Genomic DNA, 19,909 nt, shown 5'->3' on the forward strand with positions numbered 1-19,909 from the left:
TCTAGCCCGTCATTTTTACAGGAGCGAGAAGGAAGGGTTTAAAGTGGAATTTAAATTATAATTTTAGGCAGAAGCTGTATGCTGTATTACATATTAATATATATTCCTAATTTTTTTAAAATTAGTGGTGGTCAAAAAGATTATATAAATTAAATTTATAAATGCAAGGATAATAGAAAGCATATACTTTACTACCACTTTAAATATAGAAATTAAATTTTACGCCAAATGCTTAAAAGTTGGTAGGTATGCAAATAGTTTATTAAAAGAAAGAAGATAAAGAGTATTGTTATCTGGTGCAGTAGTGCTTTTGAATAGAGATAACTTTATACTTATTTTTCTGAAAGGCATTTATCAAATGGTCATATTAAAATTGAAAATTATATTGCACAAACTATTATAAAAAACTTTAGCAATTTAATGGATAAGATAAATAAAAAAAAGTAGTAGCTCAAATTTGAAATGCACATGACATAATAAAGTATTTAATATGTCAAAATTTAAAAAAAATAAATAAGTATATTATCTCTGCAAAATGATTGGTAAAGTAGATTTAGAAAACAATCGACTCCAATATACTGTTTCTAATTTTATCTGGCTGAGAAGATTTATTGAATCTAGGTTTCTTTCTAGAAAAACAAAGTTCTTAATCTACAAAACTCTTGTCAGGTCAGTCTTGACATACGCTTCTGAAGCTTGGACAATGACAAAACTGGAGGAAAATTCTATTGCACTATTTGAGAGAAGGATTTTGCAGAGTATACTTGGTGGTGTAAATGAAAACAATAATTGGAGGAGATTTTACTTTTAACTGTACAAGATTTATGAGCAACCCGATACTATTAAATACATAAAAATAAGTAGAATGAATTGGATGGCAAACATGATTCAAATGAGTGATGACAATATAATAAAAAAGATGCTGCTTTTTTTAACCCATTGGAACAAGTAAGTGGGGAAGACCACTATTGAGATGGGCTGACTCTTGGGAGTCTGATTTTCTTGTAATTGATTAAAAGAATTGAAGATCAATGATAAAATGGAAGTCATTATGAAGAAATTTTCAGAGGAAGGCATTGGCCCACATTGGGCTGTCTGGCCAACTATGATGATGAATTTTATCTGGGTGTGTGATTAATTGGGTTCAAAGAGCATGCAGGGTGGAAATTTAAGCTAGACAGCCAGCCATGCAAACCTTGCTAATAGTTGTTTCTTAACTCTTAATTGATTTATTTACTTCTTTAATGTTGATAATTCAATAATGCTCATTCTTTGGTAATTAAATGTGATTGTGTTACGGAAGAATATTTATTTTTACTACAAAATATTTAATTAATAATTTTGATATTTTCATGTATATATTCTGTATTTCTGAACTAGATAAATATAATTTCTATCCAAATATTTTATTTTTAAGTTAGAGCACAGAATTAAAATGTAATACAATGTTTGAATTTTGTTTTATTTTTCTAATTTAAATTTTTTTCTTCTTCAAGGTTCAAAGCGAGGAAACAATTAAATCATTAGATGAGAAAGAAAAATTGTAAGTCTTGCAACTTTTCAACAATTTAATGTAAATTTGATACACAATTTTATTTTACAATTCTCTCTTTCTTTCTTTTCTAGGCTCAAAGAAAAAGAATCTTCATTAGCTGAAGTGAATGAAGAGTGTACTAATTTAAAGACTAAGATTTCTAACTTAAAGCAAGAATTAGAGGAACAAACAAAGAAAAATAATGTAAGTAATACCTCATTTATAACCACATTTTGTTTAATGAATTCTCAAATTTTAACTGAAGCTAGAGGAAAACACTAGTTTTAATGACAAGCATTTTTTTGGTTATTACCATGGGTGCAAGTCTTCCGTCACCAGGACGGATTTCCGTCCTTCGAAAATGTCCGCGGTCGGAAGTAAGACGGAAACAAGACTGACTCGAAGACGGAAATCGGAATTTTTTTTTTCTGTCCTTAAAAATATTTTTTAGGTCTACGTTATTGGTCTACTTTCTTATGTCCTGTTGTTATTTTATCAAAAGACAGATGAATAAATATTTTTTGTACAGTATTTAAACTTGATGTATTATGGTAAAGCTTTCTTAGATAGTTTGCATATGTCGAGGGGGTATTGTGTATGTTAGGTATTTCAGTCAAAACATTTTCAGTCTTGGCCTTTTTTCCAACTTGCACCCATGGTTATTACAAACATGAGGAGATCATTGCAGTCTTGTTACCTAAGTAAGATCAAACAAAATTTGTACCTCATCTTAGAGTGATTAAATCCAACTGGAGCTTTGTGTAGTTGCAAATTCAAGTTTCAATAATAATTTCCTGTCAATTTATCTATGTTTAAAATCCTTTTTTTCGGCTCCTCTCCGACTAAATGAATAACTTTTAAGTACTTGATTTTGAAATGGACTAAAAGGGAGAATACTTTTATTTTTTTATTAGATCCCAATCAAAAATGTTACCAAAATTTTATTATATTGATCTTTATTTTTTAGAAATGTCTCTTGTCTTTGGTAACTTTGTAGTCTTGAAAAGGTCCCATATGAACTAGTTTTTAGTGCTTAATATGTATACTATTAAGGTTGTTTTGATTCTTAATTAGTTAAATAAAAATTTGTAATTTTCCCAAAAGTAAAGCTATTGTCAGTTTTAAACATGCTTAGCAGTTGTGTAATTAAATGAATAATCCAAAGAAACTAAATTAGCAAAATGTATCTTAATTATATTTAAAAACTAAAACTGCGTGTTAAGCAATTATGATGGTGGTAAAAGTAGACATGTTTTGATTCATGATGTAATTCTCACCCCAACAAACTAGATGCTACACAGCAAGAATTTTTGAACAAAATTCTTTAAATCTGTTTGAAATTTTCCATAATTTATCCTAACTGCATATAATACCTATATTTTATTTTTAAACTTAAATGAAAATTGCACCTCATTTTGTTTAATGTACATGTTTTTTTTATTGGTACAGTTGCATGTAAATTTGAAAATAATTATTTCTTACTTATGGGGATTTTTTCATATTTGTAAGGACATTTTAGTGATTTTTTAAGTCATCCAAATCTGGGCTCTAATTATTGTGTAGAAAATCTGAATATAGCCATGAAAGTTTTATAGAATCTTTTTTCTTGAAAAAGTTGCATCTGGCTTAAAAACTAAAAGAAATAAGTTGCAGATGTCAATTTGATGAATTATTTTTCAAATCGAATGATTTTCTTTATCTAGGTCAATTGTTGCAAGATGGCTAAGTATAAGGGGGGAAAAATAGAAAATTTCAATTGGAGATTGGCAATTCATTTTCTTTGTAAAAAAAATCTAGTGATGGGTGCAAAATTTATGTTATAAATTCTGTGTAAAGAAACCTAAATGAATCATAACTGTTTTAAAATGGTGCATGGATCAATGCATATAAATATTTTTATTTTATTCTGTGTATGTATTCTACTTTTTGTGATTTTATTTTTAAAGGGCAATTTTCTAATTGTAGGAGCTGAGAGAGAAAAATTGGAAAGCCATGGATGCTTTGAAAAGTGCTGAGCAAAGTGCTGAGCAAAAAATGAAAGAACTTGAAAAGTCACATGAGAAAACTTTGTGTGATTTAAAGAGATCTAGTGATCAATCAAATATTTCTACAGAGCTTAATGAAAGACTGCAAAAAGTTCAGTCTGATTACAATAGTGAGATAGAAAAGAATAAAAAATTAGCAGCAGAAGTAGACAGGCTGGCTTCTCAGCAGAGTAGATTAACTGAATCAGATAAAACTGTTCAGGTGAGTTTCCCCCCTCCCCCTTCACTTCTTAAAGTGAGACTAAGTGTTAGCACCAAATGTTTGTGGTTTGTTTATTTTTATAACAAGGCAGGTGTGATTATATTCCGGAGGGTACCCCGGAAATCCCAGTTTTTCGTATCATTCTTTCAGGTAAAAAACTAGGAGCTGCGATTTTTGCTTAAATGTCACAAAATTCTGCGTAAATCAAGACCACTGGATGCGGACTTCCGCGAATCAAAAACTTATAATCCAACAAAATTTTGAAGCTTTTTCTAAATCTTGTTAGCGAGACGTTTATGTACATTCTTTTACTAATTGCGTGGAGAATTACGTTTTACATGATTCTTTCTACAATTTGATTCTTTTGGTTTTGCGGATTTTCGCCTTTTTATATATTTGAAACCGCACCGGAGTCTGCTAATATTTGGATTCTTATTCACGCGATTTTAATGTCAAACATTGATTTCGTATTTACCCGATTTAATAGTTACGCATTGCGATTCGTATTCATGTGATTTTAAAATCCAATATCAAGATTTACATTTATGCATTTTTAAAATTCAGTATTGCAATTCGTATTCACAGGATTTAATAATTATTCACTGTGATTCGTATTTGTGAGATTTTAAAATCCAATATCGTGATTCATATTCACGCAATTGTAAAATCCTATATTGTGATTCTTGTAAAAAGTACGCTTTTTCTTAAATTAGTTACTCTAAAGGTGTGATATTCTGCACTAGTAAGTAATTTAATTATAAATGTTAGTTAAAAAAGTTAGGTTAAATGTGAAACAATGGTAAATAAATAGATTTTGATTTTTTGCACATAAAGTTTTCAGGGTTTTTTACTTTGTCCCACAATCATACCTGACAAGGGCTAAAATTAAATGCTTATGTCAAAAAATAAAATACAGTATTTTCTAAATTTCTTAAAAATGATAATGTAACAGAAACAAATTACATGTTCGAAAGTTTTAAATTTGAAATAAAAATTGAATTCCAAACAATGGAAGAATAATTCTTTATAGAGTTTCAATGGTCAAAAAAAAGTATTGTGAACAAAAATAAAAGACAAAGCATTCTTAAAGAGTATTCCACTTGAAAGTTTTATAAAATAATTCTTTTTTGTTCATGCAAACCAGTTACATCTTTTATTTAAATTTAATTCTAAAATTAGATTACTAGTGTCAGTTTCTTTTGTATCTGCAAGATTTGGTTTATTTTAGAGGTAGGACTCGATGCAGGACTTTGCTTTATGGATGGACCACTGTAATCATTCAGTACCTTTAAAATTTAGAATTTTTGCAGTTTGCTCTGATGTGTCTAATTAACTTTTTTAAAATTACATTATATATTTTCATAAACTTTATGTATGGTTGTGCAAAGTGTGGAGAGTTGCATAAGAAAGTCTACTTGATAGCAGAATGTTTGCATAAATTTTATTTTTCTGCAATGTCTATTTACTATATGTAAATGTTTTTAACAATAAATTTCTAGATAAATGTTTTTTTAAGAGATACGTGTCTTTCGTTACCAGATAAATCTTGTTTCATGTTTTTTTTTTTTCATTTGCATTTTCTTTTTCTATTCTAAGAATCCTTTTAGTTGCTTATCCTTCGCTATTCTATGTAATTAAGTTAAATTCCTACTGTAATATTTTAAAAATTATAATGAAAAGAAGAAAGAAATGGAGAGATTATTTTTTAGAATAAATTTTTTTTTTAATTTGTTTCAGTTGTTTTCTAGACCTTAAAAATTTTTTACAAATATTTATCAAATTGTAATTTGAAGAAATAAATTAAAAGGTGTGTTTTCTGATTTTTTTTTATTGTTTTAGTTTTCTAAATCACTGAAGAATTAACAAATCATTATCAAACAATTTTTAAAATATTTATGATGATTTATGGGACATTAAGTATATAAGAGTTCATAGTTTTCTTGATATTTGATTTTTCCTGATACAAAATAATTTGACCTTATTTGTCCTTATGTTCCTGATTTTTGTGTCAAGAAAATCTTAGTTCATATGAACACTAGTAGGGGTTGTAAAACAATGGGTTTTTTTCGACATATTTTTTACTTTTAGTATTGCTAGTAAAAATTGCATAAGTTCAAGTTATCACAGTAATTCAAATTAATTGCGTTTCTATTTAAATTTTGTTATGTTGTAGATTTTTCTTTCTGAAAATTTATTTGTCACATGCATCTTTTTACTGTAGAAATCTATTATGTAATTAAACTATTATGCAATAAAAGTATTAATTAGTTGTCAGTAGGAAAGTGAATGAATAAAAAAAAAAACTTTCATAAAATGTGTACCAAATAATCATCACATGTATTTTCTTTTATTAGTTTTTTTTTTTTTTTTTTTTTTTTTTTTTTTTTTGCTACATCTTTTTAAACTGTTCTTTTCCTTCTATCTATATTATTGTTTCTTTGATTTAAAATTGTTTCTTTATTGATTCAAGCTGATCACATTCTTTTAATATTTTGATAAGGTTATAGTTTATTTATTTGTATTTTTTTTTTTTTTTTTAGATTTTAATATGTTAAGGAATTGCATTAATGTGTCATGCATGGTGCATTATGCAATGCCTGCTGATTATGTTTTGCACAATCTCGCTAAAGCCTTAGATATGCTTATAATTTTAGTTTATCCATTTATCTTAAGAAATGAATAAACAATAGAGAAAATAAAGTAACTTATTCAACAACTCTATGATATGAGGAACTCTGATATGATATGAGAGATGTTACTAAGTATGTATATATATTTAGTAACATCTCTCCTATAACAAATTTCTTGGTTTTTTTAATAACTATTTTATATGTAAAATCAAAAATTGTATTTTTTAAGTTCTTTGTAATAATAATAAAAGTTTTTCAAAATTTTAATATAGGTTGTATATGTAGCATCAGTAAGAAGACCTTTTCCCCTATTTTCTACTTTATATGCAGTTTCTAATGCACTTTTCCTGTTAATTTGAAAAATTTTTTAAAAATAAATTTAAATAAATAGTCCTATTATTGCCTATGGAAGTAATAATAGGATTATATTAAAAAAAGGAGACTTTCACAATAAAAATGTTTTATGCCTTTTCTATTTAATGTCCGGCTCATTTTATATATTTATTCTGCTTAACACATTGATTATTTCTATATTTTTTTCTCATATCTATAATAATATTGAGTATTTAAAATATCCCACATAATTTTTTTAGAAGTATATTAAATATTTATCAATGAAAAAAGTTTAAAAATAAGAAAACCTATCAAATGGCAGTCTATGAAATTGCTCTATAAAACTTTTTTCCCCCCATAGGATCTTACTTCTCAAATTCAAACCTGTCAAGCAAGAACTAGAGAATGCTTATTAAGGATACACCCTAGTGTAACAATAGATAGTTCTTTGGTGAGAAAAATTTAGATTATTTATTTAATTAATTAATTTTGCAAAATATATTGTATTTTTATCTATCTCGAGAAAAATGATTTAATTAGTTACCACTTCTCAATAAATAATATCTTGATTTAGCAGTTTAATTAATTTTTGATTCAAATAAAATTTTTTAATGTTTTGTAAATCAAATGTAAGGGTACAGTGAATAAGTTATAAGGGGGTCTCATTTGAACTAAAAACGGAAAATAAATTGTTCTGTATTGTGTTATATTTGATTTAAATTCATATTGTGGAAAAAAGCAAAGAAGTGGTAGGGAATTCTTTAAAATGATTGTATTGAATTGCTTATTTTATTTGTATTTATATGAGCATAAAACAGTATTTCCCAGCTGATGGTATTTCAAACCTCATGTATGGAACTCAGAGAATACTCGACCTGTATTCTAAGCATTTAAATAATAATATGAATTAAAATCAAACTATTGTTATTTTGGGAAAAACCTTAACCATTCATTTAACCAGTTATCTATTCTTGTATATATTTATATATACCCAGTGTCAGAAACCCTCTAACATTGCATTAGGCCTTGCACATTATTTTTCCTGAAATTTTTATTTTTAAAAAGCAAACAAACAGGATAGGACAATTGCTGGGACGCCATTTTAAAGACTTGTTTGTGATAAAAATTAAAAAGTCTAATTGCGAAAAACACTGCAAAGATCGAAAAATGAAAGACTTTTTTTCTCTGCTGCGGTTTAACTCATTCTTTAGTATCATTGGGGAAAGTTCAACTTACATAAAATATCTGAACTTAAAATAAATAAATAAATATATATATATATATATGAAACTTAAAATATATATTTGCTACATGTATTGCTGAATTTACATGTGCAGACAAATATGGATTTTCATTCCTTAAATTCTGCTGTCGGGTATTCTGTAATGACAAGGTGCGTAGCATTTTTAAAAAGTGCTAGGAGGTGCTTATTTTTGTTTTTTAAAAGCCATTAATGGTGCTTTTTTCATTGGGTACTTTTAAAGTGTTTAATTTTCCCTTTTTCAAAATTAGTTTTTTTTCCGTTACTATGTTGATTTTCCTTTCAAATTATGCAAAAAGACGCAGTTCACATTGTTCTATTCAATGTTTTCACAATTAATTCAACTCCAATCTATTTCGGCGTATTGTCAGTTCGTAGCGTATTAAAACTCCATTTGTTTTACATGATTCAAAATTTCATGATTTTTGACAATTGTCAAAAACAATGCCAAAAGTTTTTATTATTATTATTTTTTTTTGACATGATAGTTAAAACAAGAAAACCGCCAATTGTCAAAAACTTTTCAACTCTGCCTAATTATGATATTTTTTTAAAGTGCTTAAAAATATTTTTTGAGTTCTTGAAAAGTGCTTAAAAGGTGCTTATTTTTTGTTGAATAATTTGGCTACACACCCTGAATGAGATAAAAGAGTGATATATCTCTAGTGAAGAATGTAACCTTTAATAAGTGTCTTCTTTATAGCCTTATGATGCTTGGTTATTAGAATATCAGAAGCAAGCTGGTACTCTTGTAGGGCAAGCTGCAAACCCTTCCTCTGATGAAGAACTTTCTAGGTTACAGCGTCTTTTAGAAGAAAAAAATAAAGAGCTTTTAGATAAAGAAACTCAAATAAAAGATGTTATGGTAAACACTTAATTTTTTTTTAAATTCTTTTCTTTTTCATGTCCTTAAAATATTGCCAAGTCTCCTGTTTTTTAATGAAGACTCTTGTATTTTACGTCTATCTCCTGTTTGCCCGTATATTCTCGAATTTCTTATTAAATTTTTAAAAAAAATACAAATTTTTTTTGGCGATAAAATATTTGATGACAAAAAGTACTTCTTATTCCTCAACGTATGGTGCAATTATGAGTTCTGCAGTATGTTGAGTGGTGGCTCAGGGGAAAAAGTGTTTGTCTTCCAATGAGGTAAACCAGTTTGAATCCCAGAGATGGTTGGTCGATATGAATTCTCCGATCACAGTGCAGACATAAAATATCCTCAGTGGTAGACAGATCATTTTTCTTCAGATCAGACTTCTTCCTCTCCATGTAACGCAAATGCGGGTTAGTTCCATCAAGAAATCTTCCAAGAAGGCAAATTTCTCCCAATACTTGATCCAGGAGTTCCCTTGTCTTCTGGTTTGGGTTCAAAATGACAAGACTACAGAGTTGAATATTAGTAATCGTAAACTTGAAATTGGGTCAGCTGTTCAATGACAGTTATAAAATAAAATACTTTAAGTACTTATAAATAATGGTTTAAAAAAAATCTTCTTTAGATTAAGATTTATATACATATTTTTTACTTCACACTAAATGTAAGTGCAATGAGAATTATTTCCAATTTTGAACTTTTTTTTTTAATGATGTATCAAAACTTTACTCGTAGCCTAAAAAATTTCTCAAGTTAAATCTCCGGTGTTTTATTTCTCCAATGTTGGCAGGTATGTATATCTTCTAAATTCGAACATATCACTTAACAAGTTTTTTTTAATTGACTTCTAATCTGAAATTTTGGTTACTACTTGACATATAATGAGATTTGTATTTCCACCTAATGAAAGATTAATAAAGATTGTATTTCTTACCTTGTGGAAGAATGCTTTTCAATCAAGTCGATTCTTCTGGGAAGAAAATGTTCTTCCATAGATCTTCAATTAATATCCCAGATAATGGGTAAATCCAGAGCAAAAATTTTTTAAAATGTTTTTTTGTAATTTTATAACAGTCGTTAAACAGCCCACCCTATTTTTTTGGTTTGTGACTGCTAATGTTTAACTCCGTAGCCTTGTCATTTTGAACCAATCCAGAAGACTAGGAAACTCCTGGATCAGTACCCCCACAGGTATTGATTTGTTCTGGGAACATGGAGGACTTTGGGACTCAACAGATTTAATGTCCACCAGTCACCATTTACTAAACGGGGAGTCTTCGGCCAGCAGGGATCGAACCCACAACCACTTGGACATGTGTCCTTGGAGAAATTTACTTTGGTTGAAGACTTTTTGATGGAACTAACCCACATATGCGTTGCATGGAGAGGAAAACCTCCCATGGTTAGCTTGACTCAAGGGGACTCTCACCCATTATCCATTTTTGCTGAAGATATTTTAAGCCAGCACTGTGGTCAGTGTCCGCTGAATCAAAAATTTTCATGGACCAGCCATCGCTCAGATTCTAACCCAGTTCACCTCATTGGAGGGCAAACGCTCTATCCCTGGAGCCATCGCGACTATCGCCAGTGTTATTTTATTTTATATCAGTCTTTGAACAGCCGACCCAATTTTGGATTTACGACTACTAATGTTCAACTCCGTAGCCTTGTTATTTTGAACCAATCCAGAAGACTGGGAAACTCCTGGATCAGTACCTCCAGAGGTATATGGGAACATGGAGGACTTTGCGACTCAACAGTTAATGATGGTCTATTTTTATTTCCACCATTTTTTAGATAAGCCTGAACCTAAAATCTGCTTAAATGAACATATTTTATAGTAATATTTTGTAGTAAAGTTCAAAATTTTTTTTTTAAAATTTAAAAGTTTATATTTTTTTTAATTATATTAAATTGAAAACTATTTATGCCAGTAACAGAAATAAGAATTTAAATTATTAAAAATATTTTCATAAAAAACTGTTTTCAATACCATACAAATTTTTAAAAAAAATTTAAGATTAACTGAAAAATAACGTACAAAATTCAATGAAGCATCTTATTACCATTTATGCTTTTGATTATAGTAAGCATATTGTTGAAATAAAATAGTGATATTTTGTTGTGTGGAGTTCAGTTTAGTTGAAATGTAAGTGGTGTTCCTGAATTTATGGTAGTTCAATTAGTCATAAAAATTTTTATTGCTTGTTAAAACTGTGAGTTTTCCAAAAGACAGTTCTCGTTCACCAAAAGGATGACCTTCCACACCTGCTGACCACTCTTACAATAGAACATTGCGTGAGAAAAACAGATTTATGTTCTTTTTGGGAGTATACCAAGAATTAGAGAAAGGCATCTTTATCCCTCTCCCCACTAATGAATTCCTGTTGGACAACTCAGAGGCCCCTATTGAACTTTTCTGCTCTGGAAGATAGTGGAAGTAACTGCAAACTTTCAAAGACAAGTGCAACAAGGGGGCATGATGGCTATTTTTCCTTTCCCATATAAATCTATATATTGACAGCAATGACAAACTAAATAAAAAGAATTGAAAATAACAAGAGCTTAAGAAAACCATTGTAGAGCTTAGGGAAAAAATAAAGAAAGGTTGAGGAAAGAAAGGGCAAAAAGGGTATGGAGTCGATTACATCAGGGCACTAACTTACTTCAGGGGGCAACAGGGTGGATCCTTTTGGATAAAAGGGCAACAGGATGCTGCACCCTGTTTACCCTGCCTAGAATGAGCTCTGTATAATGTAACATTAAATAATCAAAATTTTAAAAAACATGTAAAAAATTCATATTAATAACTAACATAAGTGCGATTTATAGATCCATGTGGGTTTACGTTAAATGATAATTAATCTAGTGCATAAAAAAGTGATTATTCAAATGCAAGGTTGAAAATTCATTAAACAAATTAATAATCTTATTAAATTATTGAGATTTTAAAAACCATTTGAAAAATGACTACCAAAATAATGATTGACAAAACCATGTGAATTTATGGTAGAATCTTTGCTAAATATGTCAGAAAAAGTAGTGCTTGCTTAAATGCATGATTAAATAAAATTTATTTCAAATCAGTTCAAATTTCTTGTTAAATGAATTTTTGTTTCCTGCATTGTTGATTCTCACAGAATTTTTCACCTCTGTAAGAATCTCTGTGAAGATCATAAATTTTAAATTCCAAATTTTTTAATCTTTTTTTTTTTTGAAATTTTGTGTTCTTAACATTTAGGTTTAACGAGTTTAAAAGAAATTGTTTCCCTTCAGTACTCTGAGGAAAGTCAAAGTAGATCAGTAACTTATGCTTGTTGCAGGACATGGTTAAAAAAATATTTATCTGAAATATTATATCTGAAATATTAAAAGAAAGAATTGTAACAGAAAAAATCTTTCATTAGATTTAATGAAAATTCAGAGGGGGATTTAAGAAGCTTTGTGGATCACTTTTGGCCCCTCAGGCATAGGTTGCCTGTTTTGCATTAAAGCCTAATTACTTATGATACTATTTATTACATTAACAGGTTTCTATTTTTGGAAACATTATAATGTTGCCCATAATGTTTCAGTATGAAGTTTAAAAAAAATGTATATAATTTTTAACAAAAAGCTGTTTTTGAGTTCAGAAAATGGGCATGTAATTTTACACCAGTATTTTTAAGTTGTGCAAGTATTTTCTTGAAGTATCTTTATTGGGTTGCATGTATTTTGAAAATGATGAATATTTTTTTCTTTCTTCTAGATGTCTACCCTCCAAAATCTGCAAGAAAGTGCAGAAGCTAATGAATCGAAATGGCGAGAGAGTATGCAGCAAAAAGACAATGAGTTACAAAAAGTTAGTTTAATTTTTTTAAAAGCATTTGTTACATAAGAAAAACCATTTGAATGAAAAACTTTGTTATTATTAAAGAAGTGGGACTATTATTTATATGAGATGTATTTAATTAATCTTTTCTATTTATACCATTTTAATGCTACAACAGTGCAGAAATATCATAAGATAAATTTAAATCATTACTATTCATTTATTATTTTAAGATGTTGCAATTATTATGATTTGCAACCTACACATGTATAATTTGTAATTTAAGAGATCTTTTATTCTCATATCTTAATTAGGCATGTGTCCTTGAGACCTTGATTAAACAATTGCAATGAAGACATTGCTAATTAGTGTATAGCTACAGTAAAGCTATTGAATAAAACTTAGTTTTAAAATTTATAAAGTAATCCTCGTAAATTTATAATTAAAAAGAGCTCAGATCATGGTGTCTTAATTCACTGTGCATCCTCTCATTGACTTTCAGACTTTTTTCAGGTGGAGGTTTTCTTGCACTGCAAAATTGGTATTTGAATGGGAAAGTTCGACATTCGGAGAGTTAATAAGCTCAAATCATTGTGCCTTAAACAGTCTAAGCTCAAAGTGCTTTAAAAAGGGTTCTTAACATTTATTTTTAATTTAGAATGAAAATGTTGAATCAACCACTTCATTTTTTCTCTTATTTCCCTCCTCTTTAACTGTTTTTAGCTTATCTAATTTTTTTTTTAATCTTACAGACACCTATTAAAATTTAAAAAATTGTTAATATTTTTTATTGAAGATACAATAGTGAAAAGCTAAATTTTTAACCTAACTAAGCTTTTCGATCTGAAATGTCAGGTCTTAATTTCATTCAAAGTCAAATAAGGTTGGTTACAAAACAGGGATAGCAAGGAGAACAGGGAAAGTTCAAGTAATTTTCTCGATCTGGGAAAGTTAGGGAATTTAATTTCAATACCCAAACAGTCAGGGAAATTTATTTCAATTTATGTTTCAGATACCTAAGAGTCCAAAATCTTTTTTAAAATATAGGTCTTGTAATAATGAAAAAAGTTTTTTTTCAACTCTTAACACCAAGAATAAATTTCTTTGATTTAATTTCATACATAAAATGTACAAAGATTCAATTGATATTTTTTTAATTATTTTTGTTAAGGTATTGAATTGTTTTTTGTTACATAGCTGCCAACTTTTACGAATTTTGCAAAAATTTGTTATTATTGTAGTAAAATTTATGCTTTCTATTTCTTTTTTGGATTTATAAATTTAAAATGATTTTGACTTTCACTGTATCTAAATAAATTAAACATATATATATGTATATATATCNCGGTATATATATATATATATATTTATATATATATAAAAGTATGATAATTCTATGCTAGTGCACTCTTGCAAAATAAATGGTATATTTCTGGACATGCAATTTTACTACCACCTCTCTACCAATCTTTTGTGAAGATTAAATGTATGATGTTGCTACAGCTATAAAAATTATGAGATCTTAATAGTTTGTAAATGAACTTGTTTTTATTTCTTATAAACAGGTGATTTCAGAGAGAGATTCCTTATTATCTGAAAAAGAAGCTATTCAATCTACATTCCAACAAATGGAACAGCTTGAAGAAGTATGTATTCATGTGTTTTAATGCATCTGCTTTGCCTTATGCAATTTTAATAATTCTTTTTAAATATTTTTTTTTGTGTGGTTATGTTTAGCATGATTTACTTCTTTTAAAATAAAAATTTAATTTAAAAAAAATGTATTCTTTCATGACATTAAAAATCAGAGTATAGATATTATTAGCACTAGAATGTTAGACGACCTAAAACAACCATTGCAGTCATTTTGCCCCAATCAGAAAAGGAGCATAAATATTTGATTTTTAATTCAAATATCATTATAAAAAGTTCGAAAAGCTTATTTTTAATAATTTTAAATTTCTGATGTATTTTTAATTCTATTAATTTTAATGTTGTATAAAAAATTACTTTTATTCTCTGGAAAAATATTAATATTAAACATACTATTGTAGATATTAGCGCATGACAATCATTTTTTTTTTTTTTTGTGTTGGCAGAAGAACATTGATGCCATTTATTACTTGTAGTTTCAGAAAAGTCGGGAGTCATACTTTCATTATAGAAAAATTTAACAATCTTAATTTGACAAAACTGATAATAAATGACTTTTTAGAAACTTGTAAAGAGTTACACGTTTTAAAAGAAATTCAGGCAAATTGAAAAAAATAAAACTGGCCATATTCTAGAAATAGTTTATTTTACAATCTGCTTATTCGATGGAACACTTCCTCGCTAAAGTCTTATGGATTGAAGCAATTCACTTTTTTTAAGGAGATTTTAAGGATTATCAACTCGTAAAGTTTACACGATTAAGTATAGAACTAAAAATGCAGATATGTAATAAAAGCTTTTTCATCCTCAATTAGAAGGTTTAAAAAAATGTGATTGCAACTTTGCTTATATCCTCATAATCTTACCCTATTGTAACAATTGCTCATAAAGAGTAAGCAAGTTCTAAGGATGTAAAATAATGTTTCCTGCAAAACAGTGTAAACACATGATCACCATTGTAGTCTTTTTCTAGATAAACTTTTCAAAAAATATTTGGTCTTGAAGACAGTAAACTGTTGGTAAATTAAATATTTTTTACACATTACATTTTACACATTTTAAAAAAATTAAAATTTCAGCTTAGGATTTGTGTATTATGTTTTGTTTTAGTTGCTTGTATTTATTAATGAAATAAAAAAAATGTCTTGATGTTTTGCATTTTTTTTCTTCAAAAAAATTGGTAAGGAAAAGCGATTAACAATTAAAATCTTGTAGCTAGATTTCATTTTTATACTTTTAAGTACCTACTGCAAACATGCTTGTATACTTAACACTGTGGGTTGACCACCGAACAGGAACATCTGCTCCTCTACCTCATAACAAGAAAACTAACATTAGGCCATGGCCCTTTGCACGCTGTTGTGCCACTGAGTTTAGTTTAAGTACCTACTGTTATTAAAATGTACTATTATTTTTGTAGCTGCAAGAGAAATTAAAATTGCTTCAAGAAACTATTCAAAACTCGGAGAGTGAAAAATCTCACTTAGAGCAAAAATATGAAGAGGTAAAATTTTTTTTACATCAAAAGTGATTTCCTTGAGTCTTTTTTCTTATGAAAGGAAAAATAGATCATGCTAAAATTTTAAAATATTTACAGATAAACAAAAACTGTATAAATCTTAGGGACCAATTAGAAAATAAAGAAAACCTATTAGCAGAGCTTGAAAAAGGGAAAAATAGTACAGAACATTTGGCTCAGGTACAGTGTTATTTTTTATTATTATTCCAGTTAGTTTATGAACAAAATGTGATTTAATTTTATAAATAGCATACTCAGTTAAAATCGTTTCCATTTTTTGTTTAGATGTAATTACGAATGAAAATTTAATTACTAATGTTAAATTTAATTTAAGTAGACATTTACAAAATTTCACTTAAAGATAATTTGTTTTTTTAATTGCATATGCTTTAAAAATGTACAGTTTAAGTAATTTTAGATTAAAGAATGTTTTTTTGTGTATCTTAATTACTAATTTTTTAGGATTTTTTACATATGTTTGGAAATTTTACATTTTAATCTATCAAATCTTCCTACACGTAACACGGTTGTCAAACTAAGTCAATCAATTATTTTCAACGTAAGAATAGTGAATTTTGTGTTAGTTCCTCATAAAAGTTGAACCTTTGAATTTCTACTTGTTTTTAAAAAAATAATTTTTAACTAATTAGCATTTTATGTGGTCATAATATAGATTTGACAACTATCAAAGTGTTTAAAAATCGTTTAATCAATTATGATATATGTTTGGGGGGAAAAAATCTTAGAATGGAAATGTATTGTTAGTGTTACTTTAAGGGCTTTAAAAGTAGGCTTATAAATTTGTAAATATGGTATAAACAACCAAATTTGAATAATATTAAGTTTTATAGTAGGTAGCAGTAAAAAAAAAAATCTGGGTTTGTCGGGGTTCATAAATAACCTTTTAACCATCGAATTAATTTTTTAAAACTGGAAAACAATACTAAGAACACTATCCATAGTTTAGAACAGTGGTTACCAACTGGCAAGCCGCATCTGGCCTCTCGAAGCCTTTTTTTTTTTTTTTTGACCTACAAACTAAAATATTTTGGCTTTCATTTTTTGCGGACAATTTTCATAAAAAATCCATATGGATTTAAAATACTTTTCTACTAATTTCTTTGTTTCTGTGATATTTAACGTACCAACGGTGCAAAAAAAAAAAATTATTTCTCAGGTTTTGCATCCAAGAAAATATTTATTCTAATACAAAATTAATCCTGTATGTTGTCTAAAAATCTACTTCTTATTTTAATTTGTAATTCTGATGGTATTATTTAATGTTCCTTCAAACATAAGAGTCCTATATAAAATGCTGATATAGTTGCGGCCCGCCATTAGACTGATGTTTTAATTGTGGTCCCCAGCCTCATGTAAGTTGGAAACCCCTGGTTTAGAATAATGTCATGGCAAATTATCAGTTATTCATTTTAAGACACATAATAAATTATTTTTTAAATGAGTAGTTCTCTTTTAACTCTTTAAAAAGCTTTTAAAAATTATTAGACATTCTTAATTCACCGAAAAAGCCTTTTATAAAATATTAGTTATTCTCATGTCCCTTTATAAAAAAGTTTTGTCATGTCCATTACATAATATGCAGGGCAAATTATAAATTTTTACTTTTAATCAAGAATAAATTTAGTTCTTATGCCTCATAAAGAAAGTTTTTGAATTATTAGTTATTTTACAAAAGTTTTTCTTATAAATTATTGGTTAATATATCAAACATAGCTGCCTACTCTACTGGTTTTTCAGTAGACTACTGGATTTTTCCAGTTTCTACTGTTTTCACAAAAATTCTTGTGGTTTTTGTACAGTTAAAAACATTCCTATTAAAATAGAACTTTTGCTTAGATTCTTGCTTACTTGAATATTTAAATAAGTGTTATTAATACATAATAAAGTGAGACTCATTTATAAAAATCAGCTTAAAATTTTATTTGTTCTAAAATGTTAAGTTTATTTTTATACATAACTACTTCGTTAAATTAATTAAATAATCTTTTAACTATCTTTGATGAATTAAATGCCTATTACTATTTAAAATTGTGAGTCAACATAATACATAATGTTTCAAGTTCATTTAATGTTAATCATAATTGGAAAATATTGAAGTTTTTCTATTTTTATGACTATAAAAATCCCTAAAATTCCCTATGTGTAAAATATTTAGTACATTTTGGGACAGTTATCATGAAATTTATATTTCTTAAAATCTATTGGATTTTTTCCTATCCAAGCTATGATCAAAACATTAAATATTTTCATCAAGTGATCATGTTCATTACAAAGTATATTTCTTTTTCCATTTCAGGAGATTGAAGATTTAAAATCTAAATTAGAAAAAGAAAAGAAAATTAATAAAGACTTTTCTTCTCAAATGATTCGTCTAAACTCTTTAGTCAAGATTGGTCAAGACTCTTTATCTGCTGAGCAAGAGACTGTGAAGAAACTAAAAAGCCAAATAGAGACATTACAAGTAAAAAAAAATGTTTTTAAAATTTTTTTTATAAAGGTTTTTAATTTTATACTGTAGGCAGAATATCTCTTACCGTGCGTTCCAAAACTGATTTACGATTTGAAAAATCAATTAGTGAAAATTGTATAGGATGATAAAAATGTAGTGTCTGCCAGCTAAATTTCAAAATTTGTACCAAAGTTCTTTAACAGATACATGATGCGTAGCGTTTTTAAAAAATGCTCAAAGGTGCTTATTTTCGATTTAAAAAAAAAAAAACTCTAAAGGTGCTTTTTTCATTGAGTGTTTTTAAAAAGTGCTGAATTTTCCCTTTCACAAAATGAGTTTTCTTTACCATGTTGATTTTCGCCATGGTAAAGTGTGCTTTTTTATTATGCATTGTATCCAACATATGCACAATTCATTCAAACAACAATCCCTTTGGTCATACCGTATGAAAGCACCATTTATTTTACATGTTAGATGAAATACTTGTGAGTCTGCATGTGCATCTACTGAGCTGCGTTCGGTGAGATTTTTGCACTCTCATGTGCAATTCTGCTGCATTTTGCCAGATACTCTTAATTTCAGGCTTCATTTTTCACCCTCTGATATTGAACCGAAAATCTCTTGATAATTTTGTAACGGCTAATATAATAAAAAAAAGAGTTCTCTGTTAGAAACTAGTTATTTTATCATGATCATGTAAGGTCTTTAAAAATTATTTTGCATTTTGTTAATGTGCATAGTGCTTAAAAATATTTTTTAGTACTTGAAAGGTGCTTGTTCAAAGATATGACTACGCACCCTGAGATAGTTTTACTAACTGAGTGAAGCCATGAAACAGTGTACAAATACTTCAGTTTGGAGTGTCTGATAATCTGCAGATAACATTTTCTAGTTCTTGCAGTTAGCAATGTTATCTGTTGACAAAGCTTATGGCCAATTTTTTAATTTGGTGAGAATAAAATAACTATTTACCTTAGCAGAATGCTATCTGCTTCTGATTTTCTTAATTCATTTTTAAAAATTGTCAGTTATTTTTGGGACACTAAATAAGAATTCCCTTGTAAAATCCTATTGTGATTGTGTAATTATAAAATTGCAACTCATTTAAAGTTATTATTTTTTTTTTTTCAGTACTGGGGTTCTCAGATTTTAACTGTAGTGACTCGCGTTTTTGAGCTTAATCTATAGTGATAAATTTCTTGCTCTGTGCATTATAGTTTTTCAGAAAACAGCAAACTTTCTTTCTGTTGCAGTATTCTTTCACTTGGATATAATTTGTTTAACACAATATATATATTTATGTGTATCCTGAATATATATATATTTATGTGTGTATATCTATATATATATATATATATATGGGTCATTCTCACGAAAACTGTCATTTTTCAGTTCATAAAATCCCAAAAAAGTAAAGTGAATAAAAAGCTCTGAAACTTTCTATATTAATAGAAATATGTAATGGCATTATAAAGAAAGTATATATCCTATAAATTATACTTAATATTTAAATTAATCAATTTTTTAAATAATTAATTTATAATTAATTAATTTATAATAATTAATAATTAATT

General features: G+C 27.7%; 1 protein-coding gene across 5 annotated transcripts in view; it reads left to right on the top strand.

Annotated features, from left to right (window-relative positions):
• LOC107441706 (ribosome-binding protein 1) overlaps positions 1–19,909 on the top strand; it is a 50,175-nt gene that overhangs the window by 22,743 nt on the left and 7,523 nt on the right. For all 5 annotated transcript variants that reach the window (XM_043055029.2, XM_043055027.2, XM_043055028.2 and 2 more), the window contains exons 8-17: positions 1,497–1,543; positions 1,627–1,738; positions 3,500–3,781; positions 7,106–7,195; positions 8,709–8,870; positions 12,631–12,723; positions 14,259–14,339; positions 15,767–15,850; positions 15,944–16,045; positions 18,183–18,347. In XM_043055029.2, the coding sequence (XP_042910963.1) occupies positions 1,497–1,543; positions 1,627–1,738; positions 3,500–3,781; positions 7,106–7,195; positions 8,709–8,870; positions 12,631–12,723; positions 14,259–14,339; positions 15,767–15,850; positions 15,944–16,045; positions 18,183–18,347 (1,218 nt within the window). The remainder of the gene's footprint in view (positions 1–1,496; positions 1,544–1,626; positions 1,739–3,499; positions 3,782–7,105; positions 7,196–8,708; positions 8,871–12,630; positions 12,724–14,258; positions 14,340–15,766; positions 15,851–15,943; positions 16,046–18,182; positions 18,348–19,909) is intronic.

This window comes from Parasteatoda tepidariorum, chromosome 6 (genome assembly GCF_043381705.1).
Source record: "Parasteatoda tepidariorum isolate YZ-2023 chromosome 6, CAS_Ptep_4.0, whole genome shotgun sequence".
NCBI classification, from domain to species: Eukaryota; Metazoa; Arthropoda; class Arachnida; order Araneae; family Theridiidae; genus Parasteatoda; species Parasteatoda tepidariorum.